Source organism: Xiphophorus couchianus, chromosome 20 (assembly GCF_001444195.1).
Source record: "Xiphophorus couchianus chromosome 20, X_couchianus-1.0, whole genome shotgun sequence".
Classification (NCBI taxonomy): Eukaryota; Metazoa; Chordata; class Actinopteri; order Cyprinodontiformes; family Poeciliidae; genus Xiphophorus; species Xiphophorus couchianus.
Genome location: NC_040247.1, coordinates 21,212,431 through 21,238,878, shown reverse-complemented (window position 1 = coordinate 21,238,878; position 26,448 = coordinate 21,212,431). Strand labels below are relative to the sequence as shown.

General features: G+C 38.6%; 1 protein-coding gene across 6 annotated transcripts in view; it reads left to right on the top strand.

The window, feature by feature from the left end:
* The first annotated feature begins 1,385 nt into the window (after positions 1-1,385).
* kif21b (kinesin family member 21B) overlaps positions 1,386-26,448 on the top strand; it is a 70,211-nt gene continuing 45,148 nt past the window's right edge. For 3 of the 6 annotated variants that reach the window (XM_028003047.1, XM_028003046.1, XM_028003049.1), the window contains exons 1-2: positions 1,386-1,804; positions 25,901-26,123. In XM_028003047.1, coding sequence (XP_027858848.1) covers positions 1,764-1,804; positions 25,901-26,123 — 264 coding nt within the window. In that variant the 5' untranslated portion in view covers positions 1,386-1,763. The remainder of the gene's footprint in view (positions 1,805-25,900; positions 26,124-26,448) is intronic. The other 3 variants (XM_028003051.1, XM_028003048.1, XM_028003050.1) reach the window with 1 other exon arrangement.

Sequence of the window (26,448 nt, the reverse complement as noted above, 5' to 3'; positions counted from 1 at the left end):
AGAAAGGCCCGGTAATCTTTACAGCAGACGGTGGGTGTGTTTGGTGGGCGGGACCAACACGTGATTGCAGCCTGCGGATAGGTGCGTACTTTTAAAAGAAGGCGGGACTAATCAAGCCTATGGCTTTATGTCATGTCAATCAAACGCGATTATGCTGCTTTCGCTGACTTTGGGTATTATTTATTACTGCTATAGGAAATACTACATTCATTTGGTGTTAGGACAAAGCAAAGTAAATAATCTCTTAAAAACAAATGTATAAGGTGCAAAAGTGAATGAGGGCAGTATAAATCTTATTAGGTTTTCTTTTTGCTTTGGTTTTCGGATGATCTGTAGTGATTTAGATTATTTATTCCTAATTTAACCTTATTAAAATTAACAAAGCTTTAGTTTTATTGTACTTTTGATTTGATATCCACATGTTATGTTTAATTAAGTATATTTTGTTGTTTGCTAGTTTAACTTTTATCTGGAGTAAATTCCTTTGTGTTCCCCTTGATTGATTGATTGATTGATTGATTGATATTTACCAGATTACTTTCATAACTATGGCAGAATATAAATACATATATAATATACACTTAACTTCATTTAACTTTGCTAGAACTACTTTAAATGTTACTAAACCAGCTAAAAAGCAGCGTAGCAAATCTAATAGATTAACAAGATAAAAGTATGAGAACATTTTTATGTACTTTATTTTGGCCAGCTGCAGTAATTGCATTATTTCTCATTTCTTTTAATCGTAATAAGATCAGAATAAATTTTTATTTGTGATAGATTTATTTGTTCTGCAGTTTGCTGCAGAGATTAGAGTCGATCCAAGGCACAAAAACCCAAACAAAAGCTGAACAACTTCTCATAGTGTCAGGACTAACAGTGAGCAAGTGGTTATATATAAATAAGGATAACCAGGCTTTCTGAGTAAACATTTTTGCCATTGACTATGTTAGTATACTGGCTATTATGTTCCACCTTTTCTACCTAGTAAAACCTATTTAACGTAAGTATAAACAAACTGTTACAGTAAAGATTTGGTGCATAACGAATAAATGGATGAACACAACCATAATGTGTGATGACTGAGGTTGCTTGGAAGGGCCCCAAAGAGCCCTGGACTGGCCCTGGCAGAAGGGTATAGCCACATGTGTTTTGCATTAGTTTTATAACATAGGAAACATAGTGTAGCTAAGGAGCTTAAAGAGTCTTTATAAAACAATCTGGCTGATGAAAGATGGCTATTAGCTCACCGTATTCGATGTATATATTTTAAAACCATCTACAAGTGAAACCAAATATAAGTATTGGAATGGAATGATTTGGGAGAGACAACTCTACATTTCCGACGGCCCATGAACGCGGCACCACCCCCCTCTCTCGTGCACGGTGTGAGCGCTCATTCAGCTTTATCGCCCAGAGAAGCGCTGTGGTTGCAGAGAAGTGCACATATGCTTCGCTTACAGGCAGTTTAAACAGGATGTAGCGACTGAAACAGACCACGGAAAGAGAGAGGCAGACGGAGAAGAAAAGAGCAGCTCGAACTGTGTGATGTGACAATCAGCAGACAGACAGAAATGACCGCCTCAGCGGAGGAGAGGAAGACGACAAGAGGGGTCCCGGTGAGAAGGCACCTCGCCGCCGCTGGCAGGTCTTGACGGCTGCTCCCGGTGACCTGAGAGAGCCGAGCTGAAAGCAGCAGGACGTTACCCACGCTGAAAAACACAGCACAGCCGGAACAGTCCACGACAACCTTGAGAGCGACCATGGCGAGCCAGAGCGATTGCTGTGTGAAGGTTGCGTTGAGGTAAGCCTCCGACGTCTGTCCGCTGCTGGAAATCTGCCGACTTTGGCAGACCACATTGTGTCTGTACCTGCAGGCGGTCAGTAAGATCAGAGGCATCCATTGGTATCATTTTCATCACAAAACGCGCCTGGATGTCACAGCTCAGTGCTTGATCACAAATACACCCGTATGTTCTTTTGCAACATATGGGTGGTGCTCCTCACTTTATTGATAAGAGAAAACGTGTCTGTGCCATACGATCTTTGTATGACTGATTTCATGATGCAGGGCTGGGAGTTTCCTTTCATCACCGGTATGCTTACAGTGGACGCTGAATGTTGCATTCAGGTTTTAAGACTGGGTGAGGTGACAAGAAAGGACAGCTACAGCCAGGTGCAGGGATAGGGAGGACAATGGGCGTTTCTATTCACGCCAGTATTAGTTTAATCATCTCCACAGACCTCTCCCTGCATTGCCACCTTGCATCTAATCAACTCTGAACATGTGCATGGCAAAGTCTCTAACAAAGCAGTGTGAAAAGCAGCGGTCTTTACTTTCTTATTGTTCCTGACATAAGCACAAAGACATGCCTCCCATTCTTGGACCTGTATTGCACCCCTCAGTGTTGAAAATGCAAGTACAAAAGCTCCACTCAAAGCTCTCCTTGATTTGCATGACGACAGATAGATGTTTAGCTGTGTGCTAAAAATAATTGAAAATTCAAGGATGATTGTACAAATGTGCTTTTATGTTTTAGCACTTTTAGGATTGAAGCATTTGAAATTGGCAGGCAGGACCTAATTCTGACTTTAGGTGTATTCTGAAATCATGCTATAAAATAAAACAAGCAAAAAACAATCTTGCATAAGTGAAGCAGTAATGTGACATATCCCCAGACATCTTTTAATCTTAGAACTTTTAAAACTTTGTAATATCAGCTTTGCTTTCTTGAGTAAAAACTCGCTACATCATTCCTGCATTTTCTTAGTGTGTGTCCATTAGGCACCAGTGGTGTTACACGATTCAAAGTCTTGTCCATCATGATACTTGAAATTGTCCCTTTGCCACCCCCAATGTATCCAAGTAGTTACCACTAATCAGTGTGTGCTCAGAGGCAATCAATAAGCATCAAGGCTTACCCAGAATTCTTTCTTTCATCTGGAAAGAGCATGAGACCACTATGGTGGCACTCTTAGGTGCATTTCTGCTGCTTATTGATACTTTGATACCAACCAGAAGGAATCCAATATACAAATGGCTGGAGGCTTCAGACACTGTATGGACTCTGGTGCTTGTCAAGAATCTGCAGATATTATTAGAGTGTATGTTTTATAATTCACTTTTGGACTCCCTTCTTTGGTATGCCTCATCCATTGGTCAAGGAAATCTTCCGCATTTTATAGTTTGATCAGATGAGGATAACTTTGGCTTCTTATAGGGGACATCCTAGCACAAGGACTATCAAGCAAAGCTGATTCAAATGACTATTGGCTTTCCAGCTCATGGTGTGATTCGGCTTTTCATAGTAATACAATGCATAAGTGACCTAAGTGAATTATGCTCCATTGGACATTGGCAGGTCTTACTCTTTGCCAGGTTCTCAGAGGTTCATCGTGCCACTTGGAGGAGGTCAGAGGATGTAAGCCATAAATTGTGAATTTTAACAATCTTCATTAAGGACCCATTTGAGGTTCATGGATTAAACTTGGGGAAGGGAGGTGACTGTGGTTCTGTAGGACTGCTTGGTACAGCTGAGACTTAAAACAAATAGTTCCATTCCCCAGGGGGTATGTTTCAGTCGCTGAGTGTCTCTCTTTCAGCTTGTTCACACCGCCAACTGCAACAGGAAGTCGAGTAGATTCTGCTTAAAAAGAGAAACTGTATAAACCACCAGTGACTGCTTTACAACAGGTCTTATCGAACAAGGGATAGATCGATCAGAGTTGATGCAGATCTGTATTTAAGACCTTTGCAAGCTAAAGACAAGACCAAATCAATTCAGAGTGCTGCAGAAACCGCAGTAAACCGTTAAATCTGTTTAATTAATGTTGTCCTCAAGACTTTTTTTCTAATTACACGACTGGTTTCGTTTTCAAGCTTTTCATCATGAGTGACCTATATTTATACACCCAGTGAGTGGCACACAAAGTGTCTGTGTATTTAACAGGAAATGGGAAACAGGCAAATAAACACACGTAAAAGGATAACTTCCTGCCGCATTTTCCCCCCATATCCGCTTAACAACCTTCTGAGCTTCTTTTTCTTCCCAGAGAAAGTCGCCTGCCGATAAGAGGGGGCTGCTGTTTAATTGCTCCCATGTTGTGTTGCCCGTAGGCTCACTAGTTTCACCGTTTTACTTTTTAGTTTGTGTGCTGATGTGCAAGCATGCATTTGGGGGTCAGTCAGGTCTTCGTGAGGCTGAAGGAGCACTGCGACTGAAGTTGCCAGCACCTGCTTCCTCAGAGTCTGCTCTGCTTTCCCTAAACAATGTCCCTGTATCCAGTGACATGGCCTACAATCCTGCATTCAGACCTGACTGCCTGAGGGACGGATTATTCACACTGCATCTGCAGCGCTGTCAAGTTGGGCACGACCCCACGCACCTAATGGAACAGTTACTTTTTTAAAACAAATCCTATGAAAAGGTGAAACCTTTTTGGTTATATATTCCATGCACAGAGTGAAATGTCTCAGTTGTTTATTTGTTAATTTTGATAATTATAGCTGTTTCCCAGGTTGCACAAGACCGCTGTATGGAAACTGCCTGTATTTTTGGATGTATTGTGGGGAAATGTTCCACGTTTAGACTGCACTACCAATTCACCGTGAATCGGATGTAGTTGTCATGCCAACGTCTACATGGCGCTGGGATTTTTAACATGTCATCAAAACACGTGCGTGCACCCTTAGTTTCCACCTCATTTAGAAAACAAGAATCCATCTCTGATGAACAAAGTGTTTACGCAACACATATATATTCTTTTATTCTTTTTCAGAAGTTGTGTTAAACCGAAAAGGTTAAGTAGCACAACACAGCACAAAGCCATCTAAAATTGTTTTTGTTTATCTGCCCATTCATGTGAACAGTGAATCCTCAAGCCTTTTGTTCTCTGCATTTTCACTTTCACACCTTTGGAGTACTTCACACCTTCGTGGAGTTATTCCCGAAAAGCTTCACTCTGAGACCTGGTTTCAAAAAGCGTTGATGTCAGAGACTGCGATTGCTGGAGATGTATAAACAAGCGACTGGACTGCATCAAATGTTATGGTTTCACTAAAGAGCGGTTCTGTTTAAACGGGGCCCCAGAAAACCCAGACAGAAACGTATACATGATATAGGTTACAAATCGACAGAAATAAACTTTTGAAATGTGTCACTTTGTGTTGAATATAGAATGTAAAAGGTTTTACTTTAATTGAATTATTGAAATAAATTACCTTCTCAATTATATTTTAATTAATAGAGATACACACTATCTGCATAAGCTAACTACTGGTGCACCAAGGTTTAAATGAACAATTTCAATATCCTTAAATCTTTAATTACATCTTTCCGTTGGTTTGAAATTGTTGTTTTTGACACTAAACTGTTCCCTCCCCACTTGTGGCTGCACACTGCCGGTTAGCTGGCTGAAGAAAGGCGGCTGCACTTTTCCATCACTTGCACAAAAAAATGTGGCTGTGCTGAAATAGTTATTACTGAAAGAAACACATCCATGATATGAAACTTACAGAAGTGCCACCCATCATTTTTTCTTTTAGTGAAAATGGCTGGCTATAGCTAATATACTGACTAATCAACTAATGTAAAGCTCCTTGAGGGGTTTTGAATAGGGAAAAATGGTGGAGATAATGAGTTCATGTTATACATTTTTTGTTTTAAAACTTTGTGTGAATACTATGCCATTAAAACCATGGTATTTTTATTTCAGGTCATCATAACATGGGGAATCTCATATCGGCCCATGTCTAAATGTGACTCCTCCACTTGGTGAACTTGCATGTTGATGGTCCTGCAGTCTTTTACTAAACTACCTTACTCTGAAGCACAGGGGCTGTAAGGATAAAGAGATTAATTTGCAAACACAACATTTTATTCACACACATGGAGTATCACTTTATGTCGAGTGCTTTAAAAGGTTTACATTAGAACTGACCTTGAGTGGTTTTGTGCATCGTTATGAAAGCCAATAATTCATCTGTGTGCATGCGGGCTGGAGCCTGACTTGAGAGTTATGAACTCCGTGTGAAATTCCTTCTACATATTGATCTAGCCCACCATTCCTCCAATTAGACCAATGAGTGAGTCGTCTCCTGCTGAACTGCTCCATCAGCCTCTGGCACTCCTTATAAATAAACACAAAGACAAATCTGTTTAATGCGGCGTTTGAACTTGTGGCCTCTCAGCGATGTTCTCACCTTAACACACTTTCTCCTTAAGGCTGTCCTGCTGGTTCAATTTGCAGCCATTGCTCAAGAACTTACCAAATAGCGAACCTCTGTGTGCTTCCTGCTATTGTGGTTTTAGGGGGGGGGGGAGTGCGATGGGGATGACTTTAATGAGGCGAAATAAAAAGGAAAACTGCAAAACGGAGCATAAAATATTCAGTGTTCCTTATTAGCCTACAAATGGATGACCAGCATTTATGACGCAGAGCGTTTTTAGCTAAGAGGCAGAGGGAGCTCAGCTGATGAGGTGATGATCAATCAATCTGGAACCATTCAGACAGAGAAGGCTCTCATAAATCCATTACTGCTCCACTGCCTGCGAAACAAAACAAGAGCAGTAGAATACAACTGCGGAAGTGACCCTTCTCACAGCTGATACACAAAGGCTTTAAATGGGACAACAAAAAAGGTGTTTTGTTGTTGGACATTTGTCCTGTGTAGGCTACCAGTCTCGCCTGTTTCCTGTGTGTGTTAATAGTTTGCCACACTGTCTGGGTTACTTACCTCCCATGGGGGTCACTTCTAAAAGGCTGGGTTTGGTGGGAAAAAGTCAAGGATATCAGGCTTACATTGCTGGATTTACTGGTCATAAGGTTTGGCTGCTGCAGTTTAATCTCCTCATAAAAGCATTCATACACTTGGCCTTGATATTTCCCCGCGCCCCCACCTTGCAACTGGCTTGACACTGATTGACAAAAGTAAAAGCATTGTTTGACATGAGTCGCTGCTGAAACAGTTGGTCACTGATTTTTGAACTCCATGGAGGGAAGAGGAGCAGGAAATGTAGCAGAGCACACACCCAAGTGTACCATCCACAGCTCTGCATCACTTCCTTCTTACCCGCTGTGCTTTTTTTGTTTTGTATTGCAGATTATTTTTTGGTATTCTTATGTGATTGCGGAAAGAAACAGATAATGAGTGCAAAGATAAACTGAGCTTCAAAACAGGATTTCATAAACATCCATGTATTGGGGCACTCATGGTCACTGATGTTTTAGTGAAGGTCCTCTTTGCATCGCTAAACGTGGGGAGAAGGGTGTTAAAGTTTAGAAGCTGCACTTTTTTATGTTTTCTGTCCTTTGGACTTTTAAGGGCATAAATAATTACTTTTTAAAATGTTATACATGGATGTAAAATGTATTATTTAAAAATAGGCTTGAACTTATCACAAGGCAGCCAGTTGTTGAGAAAGAACTGTAATGAGTGCAGTGCACCAAACTTTGGCGTTTCATAGCATCCAGCTCAAATTTTTGAGCATTTTCAGGTGGACATTCTGATTTCTGCTTGGATTCTGACTGGTGTTGGTTCACTCATGTGCTTGGGTAGTACTTCCTTTTCTCCCAACTGTTGTAATGGTTTTATAAGTGCTGTGTGGCAGTAAATGGAAGCAGCTGAAAGTCACATTTTCCTCCACATAATCATCCTCTTAGTCTTGTGAAACTATAGTTGCAATATTAGCTGTCAAATGTAATTTTAAGGACACCTAGTCATGACAGGTAAACTCTTTAAGTCTGTTTACAGTTAATTTTCTCACAGGGTCATGTAATTTTGTCTTGAAAAGCCACTTTAGTTTATACAATCAAAATACTGCTTTACAGTGTACTGTTTACTTGGCTCATGCAACTCAGCTACTTAAACTAGATCTAGGGCTTTGGGGAAAGTAACTGTGCTCACTATAATTTTTTCCTGTGTTTCTCATTAATGACCACAAAACTGTTAAACAAATTCCCCTTTGAAAAAGTTCAATTTGTCAAGATATCAGTAAAGGTGCTTAGATCATTTTGCAAATGTGCTATAACATTTAGTGAGGACTTGGTTTTAGAGAAGGGTGACTCAAAAGACAATTTTTGTGTCAGAACACCATGTCTAAAAGTAATATTGCAAACAATGGAAAGACATATATATATTCAACCTTTTAAGATTTTAGATTTCCTAAAATGACCATAGAATATAATTAAATCTGCAGTGAGAGTGGTTTTTTATGTCCTTTGGATTTGTTGGTGAATATTACAGTATAAGGAAGCTGTGTATTGGAAACAGTCAACTTTTTCATGCTTTTGCTCCAAATGTTTAAGTTGCGTCAGCAGTCTTTTGATGAACTTCTCCTGATTCAGTGCATGGGTACTCCCAAATGGTGTGCTGCTGTTGCAGAATGACTTCCTGTAAGGCCGCTGCTGAACTATCCACACTTCCTGTTTGCTTCCTGCTTTGTGAGCCGTTGCTGTTGACACGATTCAGTATGTGACTCGGAGGTGAAACAGACTGGAGAACAAGCCTCGGGCCTTCACTTGACTGAAGCTGGACAGTATGCATTCAGAGTGTGACTAGCGAGCTCACTTTATTTTATTTTAATACGCCTCTTTTAAACACTTTTCTCCTCTCTTGTGCATGCTTGTTTACACAGTCTGGGGAAATAAAGTGGGAAACTGTAGCCAAATAATAATTTTTTTTGGTCAGCCCCTCTTATTTAGTACTTGAACATTTAAACACAGACACAATCACTCGGATCTGTATTTATTTGAATGCACTCATTCGAATTTAGAAAGGAATGAATGGTGCTTCAGTCTCTTCCAGCATTAGTATTTTACTGTTATCGTCATATGTCACTGGCCCTCTAAATAGACATGTTTATCATTATTTATGCAGCTTTGGCTCAAGGAAACCCTTTTTGCTGCTTGTGTGGCCAAAACAAATAATAATGGACGTCCTTGTGTTGTATTCTCGGGGAAACAATAAATGCTTTTCTTTTAGTGTCCTTTGATGCTTGCATATTTTGATAAATCATGTGTGTGTTGACATTGTTGTGGTCATTTGGAGATCACAAGGGGCTCTGTGTGTGTGTGTGTGTGTGTGTGTTGAGGGGGAAGGGGCTCATCTGTAGCTCTTTAAACAGAGCACCTCTTGGGTGAGTGTAGACAGAGGACACAGTGTGAATGAGTCTGATGTCACTGCAGGTCTTTGTGCTCTCTGCTGAGCTTGTACACACATACAGAGACTAGTAAAAGAGGAAGAGGTTCAGGCTGTAATTTTTAAATTGTGTAGAGAAGAGATGTGCTTGGAGTGCATTCCTTTTGTTGTCTTATTTTCATAAACTGCTCCTCCTATGTTAAAAGAGAATAACGCTTCCTTGATTTTTAGCCAGGCAAGCACAAGGAAGAATGAGGTGGAGATGCTGAGGAGGATGGTGGGCAGAGGGTGGGTGAAGTGAGGGGGAAAAAAGAGCAAGTGTCTTGTCCTTTGTCAAAAGGGTTATTGTAGCGAGCTAATATGAAGTGCCCATGTGTGCGCGTATGAATAATTTGAGTGCAGCTGCACGTGTTTGCTATTTTCCCGGAGAGAGAAGTAGAGGCAGCGGAATGGAAGCCCTCAGGTGTGTCTAGACTATAAAGTATTTATCTACTTCCCTGTTTTAATTCCAGTAACCCTTTTGAAATAAAATATCTAATTGTGTTCTGCTTTTATTTTTTGTAAGTTTATATCTAGAGCCTTATTTTGTATTCACATAGACACAGTGCACTTTTTGTTGGACTCTTAGGTCGATATTAATTTGCTGTGTGTGTGTATGTTGTGACCAGCTGGCCCATGATCACCTCCACCATTAAGTAGCTTAATCACAGCTGGTGTCCATTTGTCTTTACGTGTTTTTGTGTCACGTCTTTGAAAGAAAAAGAGGAGTCAGCAGGAAAATAATATCTTTAAAACATTACTTTAAGTAGTTACGGAGTGCAGGTCTTTGCAAAAGTATTCAGACTTGGTTTATTTAATTTTTGTTTCATATGAGAACCGTAAGCCCTGATGTTTTTTTTAAAAGGAATCACATCTTCAGCCTTTATTTAACCAGATTAAAACTCTGTCAGATCAAAGAATCCAAAAAAATCTGAAAAGACCAATACACAGTCGCTTATTACTGTGAAGTGGAAGGAAACGGTTTCATGGTTTTCAATTTTTTTACTTTGCAAATTAAAAAAGTGTAGCGTTCATATGTAGTAATGTAGTTACCCTAAATTAATACACTGTTCAGCCACTATACTCTAAATACCACATTTCATTTTTGATACATCTCCACCAGCTTCACACAACTAGATACCAACAGTTTTGCCCATTTATTGATGATGGTAAAATAGCAGAAGCTTATTTCGTGCTTTGTGTTTGAATAGCAATTTTTAAGTCTTAGTTTGTTGATTTGATTTAGCTCTGGAAATCTTTTAGATCCTTTTATCCTCTTATTGACTCACTTCCCTGTCCCTTTTAGAAAAAATGTTTGATATTGCCACCACTATGTTGAAAACAATTACTGGTTTTATTTGATTAGGTCATCTTCTTTTACACGTTTATTGTCTCTGCTACATGGTCTGTGGCAAACAAAAGATCTTCTGCCCTTCTTTGTCTTATCACTCTTTAACAAAAGACAGATTTTAAGAGCCGATTTTTCCAGGTGATCACATCACTCATTGTTGTGTTTTAATTCCAGTTTCAGATTAGCCTCCATGAAATTTGTTTACAAGATGAACATTGCAGATCCGGTTATTTTCTACCTTCTACTGAATAAATGTCTTCTGTCATTATGTTCAAAAAGTTGCACATGTAAATGATGTGTTCTTTTCTTTGGCCCTTTAATTCTTTAACAAAACAATGTGAAAAAGATGAATGCGTCTGGAAAAGCTCCAAGTTTAAGAATGAGACAAGAGGAATTTAACTGACTTTTCCCCTGGCCCAACGCGGAAGTAATTTGCATAATATTTGGGAGTTTAAAATTGTAGGACCTATTGTTAAGTCAGAGTGACTCCAATGTCACTCTGTTACATCATTGCATCATTATTAAGTGGTACAGTGAGGAAACCGGTGGTGATTGAAATGGCCAGTGAATGTTGACAACACTCTTCAGTGTAGAAATTGTCACTGCAGAAGAAAAACAGAAAGTTTGATGAGGTTTGTCATTCTACTCCTTTGCTATTTTTTGTTGCAGATTTAGTGGTTTCTGCAAAATAGTCTAGCAATTACTAATTTAGCCAATTTATTTTTTAAAGCTTTTATTGGTTCTACTGGCCTTCATTTGATAGTAAATTGACAGGAAAGTGGGTAGAGAAGGGGAAGACAGGCGGAAAAGGTCACTAGGACGGGAATCGAACCTGCGACAGCCACGTCAAGGACTAAGGCCTCCATATGTGGGTTGTGCTTAACCCCTGTCCCACCGCAACACCCCATTTAGCTAATTTCTTATAACAAAAAAAGAAAGACCATTCAAGACAAAAAAAGCTAGAAATATATTTTTTTATTTTGATAAATATATGTATATATTTATTTCATTTCTCTCTTTAATTAGTATTTCTTAGGCTGCAGTCATTTTAGGTTGATTTATTACATATGTTTGCTGTATTGGAAGGAATGCATATGTTTCTGCAGATATCTGACATAAAGGTTCACATACCTACAGACAGAGACAAGCTGGCTGAATGCATTAGCACTCAAAGTAAATGCTGTCTGACAGTAGGAGGCAGGGTGGGTGGTAATATTAACCAGCCCTCAAGGGAGCCAGGCAGACGAGCAGAGTCATGGTAGCAGTCTGCCACTCTACTGTATTTGTTGTACGTTTAACAAAGGCATCTGCTCCCAGTCTTTCCCATATTGGATTTGTTACCTTCAATTTATTTGTCTAACATCATCACAGCGTGGTGGCTTTGGTGGAGTTTTCTTGGCTCGTCCAGGATTCAAATAGCTTTTTAAACCCATCAAGCCCTATTTTCTTTTAGCTTTAAATTTGCAACTTTACTGCTACACTTCCTTGTCCTATGCTTAACCAAATGAATTTAAAATGTATCATCAGAGAATTTTTAGCTGGGGATGCAAAGTCAGGATTTGCATGCATTTTATTGACAGTAAACCCTGGATAGACGACATCAGGCTGTAAACATCCATTTTGTATCATATTAGTAATGACTTGTTTTAAATCTTAGATATTATTAGATTTTTTTCTGCTTGATCTATCAATTTTTCTTACTCTGTAGAGTATGTCAAAAATATCTTCTCTCCTTTAGTTTTCAGTTCCTTTAGTTTTTGTTTCTTTTTTGATGGCTGAAATTTGTTAGAATCAAGCTCGGATGGATACTTACTGACCTTGACAACACTGTCTATCATGAAAATGTAGGAGAGGAAGCTAATTTGATTCTTTGTCACGCCTCCACCTCCCCCATGTTGCAGCCGACAGAGCAGATGAGACGGATAGGAAGGGGGAAACGAGGAAGGGGGAGTTGGCTGAGGAAATGGGGTGAGGATTGACCCAGAATCGGTTCTTATGATGCGTGCTGATGTAGTCTGGTAACAATGAGCTGAAACTGACTGATGGATGCATGTATTTTACTGCATTTGTATAAACAAGGTATATTTCTTCCTGAATGGCACAGTATCTGATTTTTTTTTTTTTTTTACAGTTTTAGCATGAGCAGTGCAAATGTATTTAAAATAAACTGTTCAAGCAAAGACAGAAAAAAAAACATCTCGTGATGAAAACCTTCAGGGTAATTACTCCGACAGCCAATCAAGGCAATCTTTGTTGGCTTTGTTTTTTAATCTCTTGCCAAAATCTATCACAGCAAGGCTTCCCACATGGTCTGTTCCATACAGCACTGTCCTAATTTAGTAGATTTTTTCTGCAATAGTTAAGGATAGTTTAGATCTTTTAGTCTCAAAGTAAAAACAAACATATTGACTTTAGTCCATGTAAAGATAAACTATTAAAAACGGTTAAAACAAAAAAGGATTGTGGATTTCGACTGAAACTTTTTATAACCACTTTCTTTTTGAAGATCCATTGTTTTATTATTTATAAATATATCTTTTTATTTATCTGATACATCTTGAGGAGTTAACTTGGCTTTAGGCTCCAGTAAATGTAGGACAACTCTCTCTGAAGTCTGGCTCAGATTGGGAAATGTTCATGTTAATGTCCATGAACCAGTTTGCCCACTTATTCTCCAGAGTTTGATACTGGATGTTAACAAATCCAGTCAAACCAATGTTCAGAGGGTATGTGAGTCCAGCTCTCTCTCATCGCCGATTACCGATTGGCATCATTGCCTCTGGCAGTGGGGTCGCCAGCCTGCAAGGATCATTTGATAGAGAGGGATAACATGAAAGAGGAAAGGAGAACTGCATACTTTGTGTTTAAGAGTGAATAAAAATAATTAAACAAAGGAAGGTGTGGTATAGAACATGGTGATTAGGAGTGTTTTGTTTCCAGGTTCAGAGTTTTATTTTTGGTTTTCAGTACACTACTAACACTCCATCCAGATAAGGACACTATTGGGGCCAATAGGTGGTAATAACATCCACAACTATGAACCCAAAATATGTAGATATGTGGTTCTGATGAGGTTCTAGGTCAGTTAACCCTGTCGCCAATTCTTTGCCCCCCTGTTGATACTTCAACATCTCAAACAGATTTGCTGGAAGTCCAGACTTTGACTAAATCATTTTAAAGGGCAGGTATTTTGTATTTTCCAGGAATATACATAGTGCCATTTTATGTCAATCAAATAACTGTATTACGTACAGTTGTTATGAAAATTATATAACTTTACAAAATGGCTTCAAATCTCTTGTAGTTGGGTTTCTGTCTCTTTAAGAACTTCCACCCCCTTTTGACACTCCCACTTCAGTATGTCATCACAACAACGCTTCTCCATGTTGTTCATTTATGCTGTTTACAACCGGTCTTAGAAGCGTTGTAGTTTGAGTGATAAGCTCAGACGTGCAGTTCCACCAGGTATTTGCTGCTGCTGCTAGTCTGGTGGAGCTGTGTGGGTGGGGTTTGGGTGCTATGTCGGGCTGAATCTTAGCTGGGGATTAAAGCTCCATTGTGCAGCTTTGGGTAAATTGGTGGCGCTTCGTATGAGTGGGTATCAAGGCACTGCTGTTTCTTAACTCAGTATGCCTGGTAGTTATCAGGTCAGAGTGTGGTGAATCAAACTGAACTAAAAAATTTCCCAAAAAATCTGTATGCAGACAAATATTTTTGCACAACTTTCTCATTTGTGAGAGGAAAGTATTAAACCAATCATATACCTTTATAAAACTGCTGCCTTTATGTGTGTTCATCTCTTCAGTTGTCCTTGAATTTACCTTGTTGATTCAGATTGAAAAGCCAAATTCAGTGCTTCCAAACTGGCCTTATTTTAATTAGATTACTGGTATTTTACAGAATGGCTTCAGGACTACCTTGATTATAGATGAATGAATGGGAGATTTTCACTCATTCACTTTGCATAAGCTGAACCAACATAAGAAACTCTGAATGTGAGCACCGTACCACTTGGCCTGTGGCCCGTTACCCTGCTGTGTTATTGGGTCAGCGGGAAGCGCTGGAAGCTGAAGTGAGACAGATTTTGGAGCGAACGTCCCGCTACCATAAGCCTGAGTGGCAGAGAGCGTCCTGCTATTTCACTCATGCACAACACTTAACTGATTGCAACAAGAGAATAGCTCGAACATTATGGGAAGAGTATCTGCGATTGATTGCGATGGCTAGAGCATCGAACAGAGGAAGAGACGGTGCATTGGAGAGAAAGAGTCCGCTGATGGTTTTATGTGCTGATTCACTGCAGTTTGCTGATCCAGAAAATCAATGTCAGCACTGATTAAATGGGCAACAGCACAGAAATGCCTACTGTAGCTCAATAATCCCAAACATTTAGCTGCACTGTGCCGGGACCTCTTTGTCAGATGGCAGGAAATTGGTGTTAACACTACGATAAATGGTTGGGACCTTAAACATACCAAGAGCTTTTTATTTCTGTATTCAGAATATTAACTGCGAAAGTTGAATTTGTTACGGAAGCAAATTGAGCTACTCAGATACTGAAATAGTGCTAATAAGGAATAGATCAGAGATGACTGAAAAATAGGTCAGTAAGTGAGAGAATTATTTTTAGAACTAAATAATTACAAAACTTTGAATCATACCAGCTATAACAGCTGTATTTGATATTTTTCTTTAAATTATTGGATCACAAACAATGCTTGCATGTAGCTTGAACCATTAAGTGTTCTCACAGTCAAATACTGACTGAAATGGGGATTAAGTGTAATGTACTAAAATAGATTTAACTTTTAAATTATTTTTAAACATGTGCTTTTGCTCAATTTTACTCATGTTTCAATTAGCTTTGACCAGATTCTCTGTCCATGCTGAAGAAAAGCTTCTCCACATTATGATGCTGCCAGCACTGTGTTTCACAGTGAGGGCGATGTGTTCAGGGTGATATTCAGTGTCCTTTTTTAAGGTTTTGTATGTAAGTTTAGATGGAATAGGCGTTGAACTACCCTCTGCCCATCTGATCTTTTGCTTCCTCTCCCCTTTCTGCTCTCATTCTTCCCTCTTAGTCATTTTGTTTTGACCTTAACAGCCATTGGTTTGCCTCTCCTTCATCCATTCCCACTCCACCGGGCCTCTCTCATTTCATTCCAGAGTCACTGATATGCCCAAAGCTCCCAACCCTAAATGGGCCAGGGTAATTTCCTGAGTTTCTGAGCTTTTCATGTCAAACATGCTGCAACCTCCTTAAGTTCCCATTGCAGCCATCCTCTTGTGTCCTTATTTTCGTTCTCTCAGGCTCTTCATTGTGGCCAAGGCAGATACAGTATGAATGCAAAAGAGAGGTAAATTGTTTAGAGAACATTATTTGATTCCACCTTTACACCTTTCTAGAAGTTTTGTATCGGTTTGTGTGAACAAAGGATGTCGGCCTTCAAAGGTGTCTTTGTTGAATGTAGATCCCTCATCCCTTTCCACCGACATTTAGTACCTTAGCAATCACATTTTAGTTTTCTGTATCTGTTAAGGTGGCAGCTGTGGTATCTGGATCAGTTTACAGTCAAGATAAAGCATGACACATTAGAGGTTTTTGCTAATGTCGAGTCAGGACAAATTCTGGATTAATCATAACCCTGTTAGGTTATTTGACCAACATGTTTCTTCTGACTGGAAGTAATATAAACATTTTGGAGTTGCCCAACCAGAGTCCTGACATGAATCTGATAGAGAATCTGTTGAGGGAGCAAAAGATTAGGGTGATGGCAAAGAGGACTTCCAGACTCAGCCACATGGAGCTCATCACAGAAAACAAATCATTTGAAACACTGGTGGAAAAGGGAGTGAAAAAAAATCTATTGATTAGTGAAAAATATAGAAACAATTTTCAAGAAGACAGTTTTTCCTAAAAAATTAACTTTTTAAAATAATTTTTTATTTTTATTTTTTTTTACTTTTGATACCTTTTTTGCAATGTCTTATGTTCTGGAAGATGCCTGTGTTATTTCCTGTCAGAAATGAGCTTAGTTGAAAGAAAATAATTACATCTAAATCCGTCTGGCGTGTAAATAAATTGGGGCTTAACTGTACGCTGTTGGACAGGGAAAGGAATTCAGAGTGTGGCTCCAGGCTAACTTTTCTGCTCTAGTTGAATTGGTGCACCACCTCATATTTTCTGCTTTAATGGTCAGATTTTTATCATTTTCCATATACAGATAGTCAAGTAATTGACTGCAGCTGCAACAAAGGTGCAGGTAAATGCTTCTTTATTTTAGCTATGACAATCAAATGTTCAAAATCCTTCATTTTGTCCAACTGATTGATGATTATTATTGGTGATTATTGGTGATTATTAAAGTCCACCCATAATCTCCAGCTTATCTGAGGGGGGCAGGCCTGGAGGGAAACCCAGACCTTCCTCCACAATGAATAAAACAAATAGCCCTTATATTAAGCTGTAATACAAGTCCTGTAATATAAACACTATATTACAGAGGATATACAAAGTGTAAAGCATTTACAAAAAAAAGCAGACAATTATTGGAGATTATTGACCATTTTGCAGCTAAATTGTTCTGGAGCCTTTAAGAGTATCCAGATATGACCCACAAACACGCTGTGTAAATACAAACTCCATGCAGAAAGACTCCCAACTGTTAGGCAAATGTGAGAACCACAACCATGTAGCCCAGGAGCTAAATGCGCTGACTCACTTACAACTTAAGTTTATGTTTCCAGTCAACATTTCAGTCTCTGCTTTCTAAATTGCCATAAGGGATTAGTGTAAAGAGAAAAGGTTCATGGGGTCCATTTATTTTTTAATTTCAAGGAGGTCTGTTTTGCTATTCACAGAGGTGAACTTCTTTGAAAGTATGTGCGTGAAGTTATCTTTTTCTGGTTGCCATGGGACATGGGTTTGACGTGCTTATACAGCAGAAAGATAAGAGCCAGCTGGGTTTGGAAAGTCAGAGAGCACACAGACAGGCTAGGAACCTTTTCATTTTTGTTAGGTGTTTTTTTCACCTTTATTTCTTCTTGAAAATTCAGTTTCTTAGTTTTAACAATGCTTCATGGCATCTTTCCATGTAGTTTTCATACTTTTCATGATACGGTTGTCGCAAGTCAAATGCATGGTTGAACATACAGATATTTTGTAATTCACCATTTTGTATCCCTATGTGGAGAGAGCCAAACACAGTCAGTTGGGGTAATCCTTATCTGAGATCTCATGACAAAGCCCTATTCTGAGGTATGGCACAGGCAAACTGAACACAACCAGACGGACATGTGTTCCTGTTTATGTAATCTTTGTTGTGCTGGGTAATCTGTCAGGGAAAAAAAATCCTCTTTCTGCTCAGTAAACCAAAATTAAAACACTGAGCCTGGAAGGCTCTTTCAGGTGATCATTGTTACGTCATTGTTACTGGGTTGGATTATGAAAGTACACCCATCAGACAGGCTGCATCAAAACTAAAACCCCCCAATTTTGTGCCTATAATCAACATCAGGTACTTTGAGGCATTGTTGAAATAGATATTATCTGATGCATCAATGGGGTTAACCTTGTAATTTCTGAATTTTCTGCTAGATTTAAATTTACTACATCTTTTCTTTTGTTGGTCCATGTTCGTTTTTTTTTTTTGCTGTGAAGCATAATTGGTAGACTAGAGGTGGGGGCTCATAGAGGTCTCCTCCAGTATAGTTTAGTACAATTTAACAGTAAAAAAAAAAAAAAAAAAGTCAGAATTGCAGAAAATTCTAAAAAACATCATTTTCTTGAAGTTTTGTTGAATTGATTGCCCTTAAGGCAGTTATGGCTAACATACCTTGAGTGCATTGTGATTTTTTTGCACATCTTTGAATGTCAGCTGTTCAATAAGCACTTTCATTGATGAGATCTTCTTTTAATATTAAGTTGATAAATGGCTATGTCATGCTTCATTATTATTTGGTAGCATAAGACTGCAAGAGTTTATTAGGAACCAAGACTGTGGTGTTTCTGTAGAGACAACACCCAAGCAGCTGACTGTGTGGCTGAGCTGCGGTGGAGTCAAAACAGCAGGGATCCATCATGAAGCTGCTTGGAATGGTGGCTACCACAAACAAGTGATGACAGGCCTGAAATTAAGAGGAGAACACCTCAAAGCACATTAAGTTTTCTCAGGAAAATCATTAGACTCTGGCTTTCATGTCTCTGCATAGTTTGTATCATGTTGAACAGAAATGGGTTGTGAAAAAATGAACTGTCATTACTGAAGGTGTCTCAGAATAAAAACAGCAGTAAATATTATAGGTTACATTATTATGAATGATAAAAAATGCTTTAGACATTTGAGCTTTTTATAGTTTATTTGCCCCTTTCAGATCATGATTCCTCTGAAAAATATACAACCACAAACCTCTCAGTACCGATCACTTCGTCATTCACATCATGCAAGTTTATCTGCAACCTGGCTTTCCAAATCTTTTAAATGCTCCCAATACAAGCAAAGTTGTTCTTCGGGGATCAGAGGCGTAGCGGTGGTGGGCTGACTTCAACAGCCACCTGCACCAATTTTTGAAATTGTCAAGCTGAACATGTACATCACGAATTGAAAGTATGACCTGAAAAGAGGTATTGACTTTCTTTTACCCAACTCTCCAGAACAAACCCCTTCTTTGTCAAACGTCCTGTTCTACACGCTAAGCACTGAGTGAAAATATGAAAAGGGATAATGATAGTACGAAATGGAAGCATGCTTTGCATCGCAAGGCTTAAAGTGGAGCTAATGGATTTTAAGTCTGTTCTCTAAGAAATATGTATGAATACTTCTTACTGCCAACTTTCTTTTCATTGAAAACATAGAAACACTTTTGTCTTATATATAAGCAAGTGACATAAAAATTATGTCACAATATGGTTTAAAAATTAACTTTATTCTGGGTCAAAAGCAAAAATCAAGGTTTATTTTCTTTAAACATCACTGTTTAATTGAATGCAGCTCCATGTGAACAGCTGCAGCTGCCCTGCAAACTGTGAACCAATGCTGCTTTGGCTGCAGCCAAATAATTTTCACTACAGCTGAAAAGGACTGGTCCACAATCTTTCTGCCAATGCACATTGTACCATGATCATCCTCCTTCTACATAGAAATGTGTACACAGTCTTCAGTCTGTGGAACAGACCTCCTGGTTGTTGTGAAGGGCACACACCTCCAAAGTGCACATGGTCTGGTTGCTTGGAGAGATTATCAGAATGTATATGTTAAAAGCAAATATTTAAGGATTTGCACACCATCTTTAGATCTTAAGTTTTAAATACTTGTTACTAACAAAATCAATCCCAATCGTCTGGACTTCGTGGAGATAGTTTGTTGTTTTTACAGTGGCGTTTTTGAATATCCTCTTTTATCTGTGTATTTATTTACAGTGAAGACGGATCACCTGCTTTTATTGTCTACCTGTTAGCTCAACGCTTCAAATACAAAAAAATACAATATACATAATACAATATACACAAAAAAACTATAGAGGTATCTGTCAACAGCTTTTCTGGATGTGCTGCTGGATCAAAGTGGGTGGACGGGGTGTTTGTATTTTAAACAGTTGTTGGTAGAGCAGACACAAAGAATTCAATGTTTTTTTTTCAGTAGCAGGGAGGCATTTGATTATTAGAAAGAAAGACAGCCAGAGGGTGAGGAAATGAGAGAGAGAGCTAAAGTCAGTGTTGGAGAGGCTCTCTTGTTATCATAAGGAAGAGGAAAGTGGAACAGGCCCTTTAACTCCCTCTGCTATTCAATCTTTTGTGCTGCAGTTTTTCATTGGCAGTAAACCGAAGCTTAGCTGAAAACGGTGCAAGATGTGATGATGGAGAAGAGCACAAAGGATTAGGCACTTTGCTGTGCAGCGATTGTAAAGTTGATATCACAAATGGCAGAGAGAAAACTGGAAGTGAGTTATTTTAAAGAGTTATTAAGGAAGAGAAGATGTTAATCCTCTTAAAAACAACAAAAAAGGGTCTTGCAAAAGACATAAATGGAGAGTTGCTTCCTCTGCTGGCTCTGTGCCAGAGGAGAGACAAGAGAGGTCTGAAACACTCACAGCTCCAGTGAATACTATTAACTGCCGCTGTGTGTGTGTGTATGCTTGCGTGTGTGTGGGCTGTGCCTTTACTGAAGTGTTTACATTAGGAAAATGAACTGTGGCTATCATTCGCTTGGTCTTGGAGGTTGATTGAGCATGAACACACAAAATTGCCAAGACACACACATACACACACACACACATGGGGGAAAATGGCACTTACTTATTATTGGAAGTGATCACACAGACTGATTTTTATTGGCTCTGTGGTTACACACCCCCACTCCCATCCCGCAGTTGTTTAGCAGACTTGTCATTTGGATGGGGCTATTTTCTGGAATGCAAATGGATATGCTGTCAGCACTTGTGTTACAGCAGAGATTAGTGCAGAAATGGATGTGGTACCTTATTACGATTTGTAGTTCACAATTTAAAGACCACAAGAATTATAATGAATCAGTAATTAAAGCTCTAAATTATGCTGATAGATTCAGTCAATTTAGTTTATGGGGTTTCTGCTATTTAAATGGAAAAATACATCAAAATATTGAGACTTTTAGTGACTTGGACATATATTTTTAATTCCTTTTATCATTTGCACATCACCATTGTCTCTTTTTTTAATTGGCCAAAAACCATGTAAAGGGGATTATTTTACTACGTAGCATTTTAAATGAAATGAGGCATTTTGTTTTGTTGTTGAATCAATAGGCCATCTAAATCGCTGTGTTTGTGGATGTGTGAGTTCCTGATGTTTTGTGGCATGCCTCATCCTTCTTGCTGACATGTCAAGTTTCAAACAGTGGTTGTTTTTAGCTTATGACACATTCCAATCTCAGTATTCTTGTAAGGCTAGAAATCCCATTACTTTTGAAAAGCAGGACTGTGATGAGAAAAGCTGAGTCTTCATGACTGTATTTTGAAGAAGCCTGCTGCCTTGTTCATGTTTCAGGTAACTTTACTTTGCATCACTGAACACTAATGCACTTGAGGTTGATATAGCAGCTATCTATTAGCATTTCTGAAGATCCCACCTGAGGTACTTAAACCTTTTTTTATGTTAGAACCCCAAAGGTGAGAACAGATGGAATCATATAGTCTCAATTTCTGTCTCTCTTGTTTTATTTCATGTATTCATGGTGACTTGGACTAATTTTAGCATCAGATGTTCTTTATTGATTGTGTGGTCTGAGTCTGGTTGGTTGTGCACATGTGAGATCAATGCTATGGATCTATTCTTTTGTTGCTGCAGCTGTCTTAAACACTCATCCAGCTGAGCCCTTGTGCTGGTTGATTACTGAAAGCTGTTAGTTCTTCATCCCATAGGCCATCTGATGGGATCTCACTGCCATGTATGTGTCATTTGTTCACAATGGTATTAACTGTTGATTAACTTTTGCTTATAGTAGTTAATTTAGAATCATTCCTCATGTTTTTGTTTTGCCTGGAAGGCACCCAAACTCTAGGGAACAGTAAATTTTTTCTCTATAAAGAAGCTATTTCAGATTGGCTCATTAACCACTTGGTTTCTTCTTTTGTTCCCCAGTTGTTTGATTTTTCTCATTTTCTGTGGAAACTTTATTCAGTATGGAGTCCAGGCTTGCTGACACTGCTGAAAATAAGCAAAAAAACATCCAAAGTAGTACATAATAATACTGCATAAAATCCAAATACAAGACATCGAGGTTTGAGTACGTTTGCATAGCGGGACACAAGAAGCAGTTCTTTATGTACTCTATTCAGTTTTTCAATATTCTTTAGTATAATTTCTTCCAAAGGAACAGTTAAGCATAAATCTAAGCTGTTAAGCTGTTTTATGTGTATTACCTACTCTCTTCCTCTTCCCAAAGCAGTACACAAACATACACACACACTCTCTATCCTGCAGCAGACAACTCTATTGTATAAAGTCAGTGCACTGCTCTTTTGCCATATCCACTTTATGTTTATAATTGGCTTAAACAGCACTTTTAGATCCATTAACCTGTGTCAAGGTCACATCCAGGAATAAAGGAAACTCATCTGTCTGCTAACTGCTTTGAGCCTCTGTCTTTATAATAAGGTTGGCCTGGGCTCATATGCGGCTGCTGAATCGCACAATTCAAATGTGTTTAATCCCTCGCTGCAAGAATCTCTCTTCAGAGATGCCTCTGTGCCTGAAGGAGAGCCAGAAAAAATGCCCCGGTGTGTGTTTCTGCAGCACCATTAAGACTTGCGGTAAAGGGATTAAGTGTGTGTCAGTGGAGGGTGTGGTACTTAATGCATGCTTGAGAGGAACCATGTGTGAACTGAAGATAGTACTGTTGATTTTTTTTTAATTTTATGTATAGTATTTACAGAAGTTCCAGTGTTAATGTTTTTGTAGTTTAGTCCCATCCTATGACAGCTGTTGGGGATTTTTCTGAATCGCTCCAGCTTTATAACATAGTATGTTTTTGTGTTGCAATTGTAGTGCGTTTGTCTGAATAAGGAGGTTTATTTACACCAGGTAAAGACTTTATAAAATATTGCTTTAGTAAATGTCAACTGCTTACCTTTCTTCTTACCCGTCCTCCCCACCGGAGCTCTACCGTCTCTCCAAAAGCTCCAGATGCAATCCAGCAGACCTGCTCTTCAATAGTAAAGTAAATTAAAGAAAAGTAAAAGTTCTCAGATAGTTTTTCTTCAGTGACTCAGCACTAATGCAGAAGCATGTATTTGTGGGAAGTCTTAACTGCAGTAAATCAACTTTATCCTGCCCGTAAGGATTTATGCCGTTGTTCTGTCAAGAAAATCTAAATTATCCTGAACTCAAATGTTCAGACATCATTTGTCAGTGACATCAAAGCTGTTCTTGGCCAGGGACCGCTTTCTTTCACTCTCGTCTTATCAGGGATTATTTTCCAGCTGGGATGTTAGGGGAAAGTAATTAACTTCAGCAAACTACCTGTCAGGATGGAAACCCGTCCTGATTAGAGGAGTTGACAACAATGCTTGTAATAGTGACTTGAGTCTCTCTACATAAACTCAGATGCAGGTTTTTCTCCCGAGTTTCCACATTGTCTGATATTAAGTGACTACTACTTATAATGTTTTGGATTTATTTCAGATTTCTGCTCAGTTTCATCACTTATAGATAAGTGAAAGTGTTTCTTTTATATTGTTTACCTAAACTTACTCCAACTCTCCTCAGTCTGCTCTCTGTAAATGGTCAGGCACGTCATTTACATTTCCCGTGTTGGAACTATGTAAAACTGTTCCTACTCAATTGAAATATAATTTAGTTTTTCCTGTTCATTTCTGACGTCTAACGTCAAAAGTATTGGGTGGGGGATTGTTTATGGGTTTTGTGGTGTTTCATTATGGTGTAATGATAAAACATAAAATATTTATAAAAAGTAAGTGGAAATGTTTGTATTTAGTAAAAGGTATTTATTTAAATAGGTAGAGATTGGTGAATTGAGATCCCCCTGTGAATTAAAGGTGATTTTGTCTGTCACAGCTGGGACTATTTAAAGCTGCAGTTTCACCTGTGAAATGATTGTTGATGCTGTGTGAAGAATAAACCACTGCTGTTTCCACCTGACTTTTCATCCTTATTGTAAAATCCAGCTGCAAAAGGCCGCCTTGTTACAAACTCTAGAGTTAGTTTATGTCTTTGACTAAGAGTAATTAAGACAAAAACATTAAAAACACGGGGTATTATCATTAATTAAAAGTGAGATTTTTGGATCTATTTCAGAGATAGATCTCCCCCCCAAGGTGGTAGAGTGCTGCAAATCAAGACGTATAATTAAAAACATTTCATGTTCTTTTAATCCTAAGTGTTCATAAAAAAAAGATCGCTGTAAAAGGTATCTTCAGCTTATTTGAAGTTTTCATTTGCAAACATTTAAAATGGGCTAATAAATCTGAAAAAGCGTTGAATAGTAATCTGTATGTTTGTGGGGATGTACTTTTCTCTTGGTATGTATATAAATTTGACCAAACATATAATTTAGTGAGGTAACTAAGAAATGTAGTGTAGATATTGCTGTATTTTGACCAGTAGACTTACTCTGACTCAGCTGACATCCACACACATGTGAATCAAGACCACAGCTTGAACAGACAGTGCCACGGAGTCTGACCTCATTCATTTTCTCGCACTGTTTATCTTGATTAGTGTCAGGAAAAAACTGTTCTGGCATCTGGTTTCATAGATTTTCAAACAGTAAAAATGACCATTTTTATATATAAAAAAACCCCAATCAATTTGATTTGTCAGCAGAGATAGTGACTGATACTCACTGTACATGGAAAAAAGTATTAATGTTTCTGAATTTAGAAGATTTTGATTAAAATGTCCCAAACCATAAACTTTTCTTTTAATTAGTTAAATTTAGTATGATTCACAATATCAGTTAGTCACTCATTTAACTTTAATAAATTATTTTGACATGCTACTTTAAATAACCTAGTGAGTTTGGGCAGCCCCTTATTTCTGCTAAAGCATCTTGAGCCATTTTCCCACATAACCCCCACAGATTTTTCAGGAGAAACCTGCAGAGTTTGGTCCAGACTTTTCCCACAGCTGCCGTTCACACGTATATTTCACAGCAGAGGATTTTCTACTTGGGATGCATTCTCACCGCATGGCTGCGTGAGACGGGGTGCCCAGAACATTTTTTTTTTTTTTTAGCAGCTATATAACGCGATACCTAATGAAATGATCTTGTTATGGAAGATAATGCAACATTTCATGTCAGGGATGAAAGCAGAGGCTGTTAGGTGATTGTTTTGCATCAGCTTCACTTGTAATTAAATGTAGCTACAATAGTGATGAATGGGTGAAAAGGTTTACACAAGTCAGCAGATGCCATTAGGCACTCCCTTCTCATCTGCAGCAAATGCTTTCAAAGATTTACTGCCTACCTGTGTCCTTAAGATGTCCGGAGGAAGTTCTGCAGATATTTGCATATTCCAGTCATGCGATCGAGTAAAACATTCAGATTTAGTTTGGTATACTGTTTGGTGCACATTTTCAATGGAAAGATGTTTAAACTTCTTCACTTTTTACTTTGAAAGAGCCCTTGTTCATTTCATTAGCTCTTCAAGTATAATGTTTTTTAACCTAGTTTCCCATTTACAGCTGGTCTCTCTCAAATGATCGTGTTTTAGCCACATGATGCATTTAAACAATTCAGACTCAGTTTTCATCAGTGGTTTGTCTGCTTAGCTTCTGTTTATGTACTAAATTTCCACATTTAAAACTCTCATCTTGTCATAAATTCCTCCTTGCTTGATTTTTATATCCATATCGTTGACTTCCTATCTTTTAGGATTCGTCCTCAGATGGCCAAGGAGAAGATCGAGGGCTGTCACGTGTGCACGCTGGTCACACCTGGAGAACCGCAGGTCCTCCTGGGAAAGGACAAGGCCTTCACATACGACTTTGTGTTCGATATTGACTCAGAGCAGCAGCACATCTACCAGACCTGTGTGTACAAGCTCATCGAGGGCTGCTTCGAGGGCTACAACGCAACCGTGTTTGCTTATGGACAGGTGCGACCATGAGGATTTGTAGATTTTGAGTTATTTAGGCTACAGTTACTACGCATTCACATATCATTGCATGTTGACAACAGAAAGCATGTCAGCCACTGATGTGGTGACATCAAGCACATCAAAGTACATAAAAAATCAGTGTCAATGCAAATGATGATAGCTAACATATTTCACAAGAGATGCACTGATCAAAAATTTGTGGCTTATTATTATTATTATTTTCATGATCTATAAGATGTAAGAATGGCTTTTGGATTATTTTTCTACCTTTCCTCATGTGAGATGTCATTAAAGACATACTGATCTCGTAGTTGATATGACT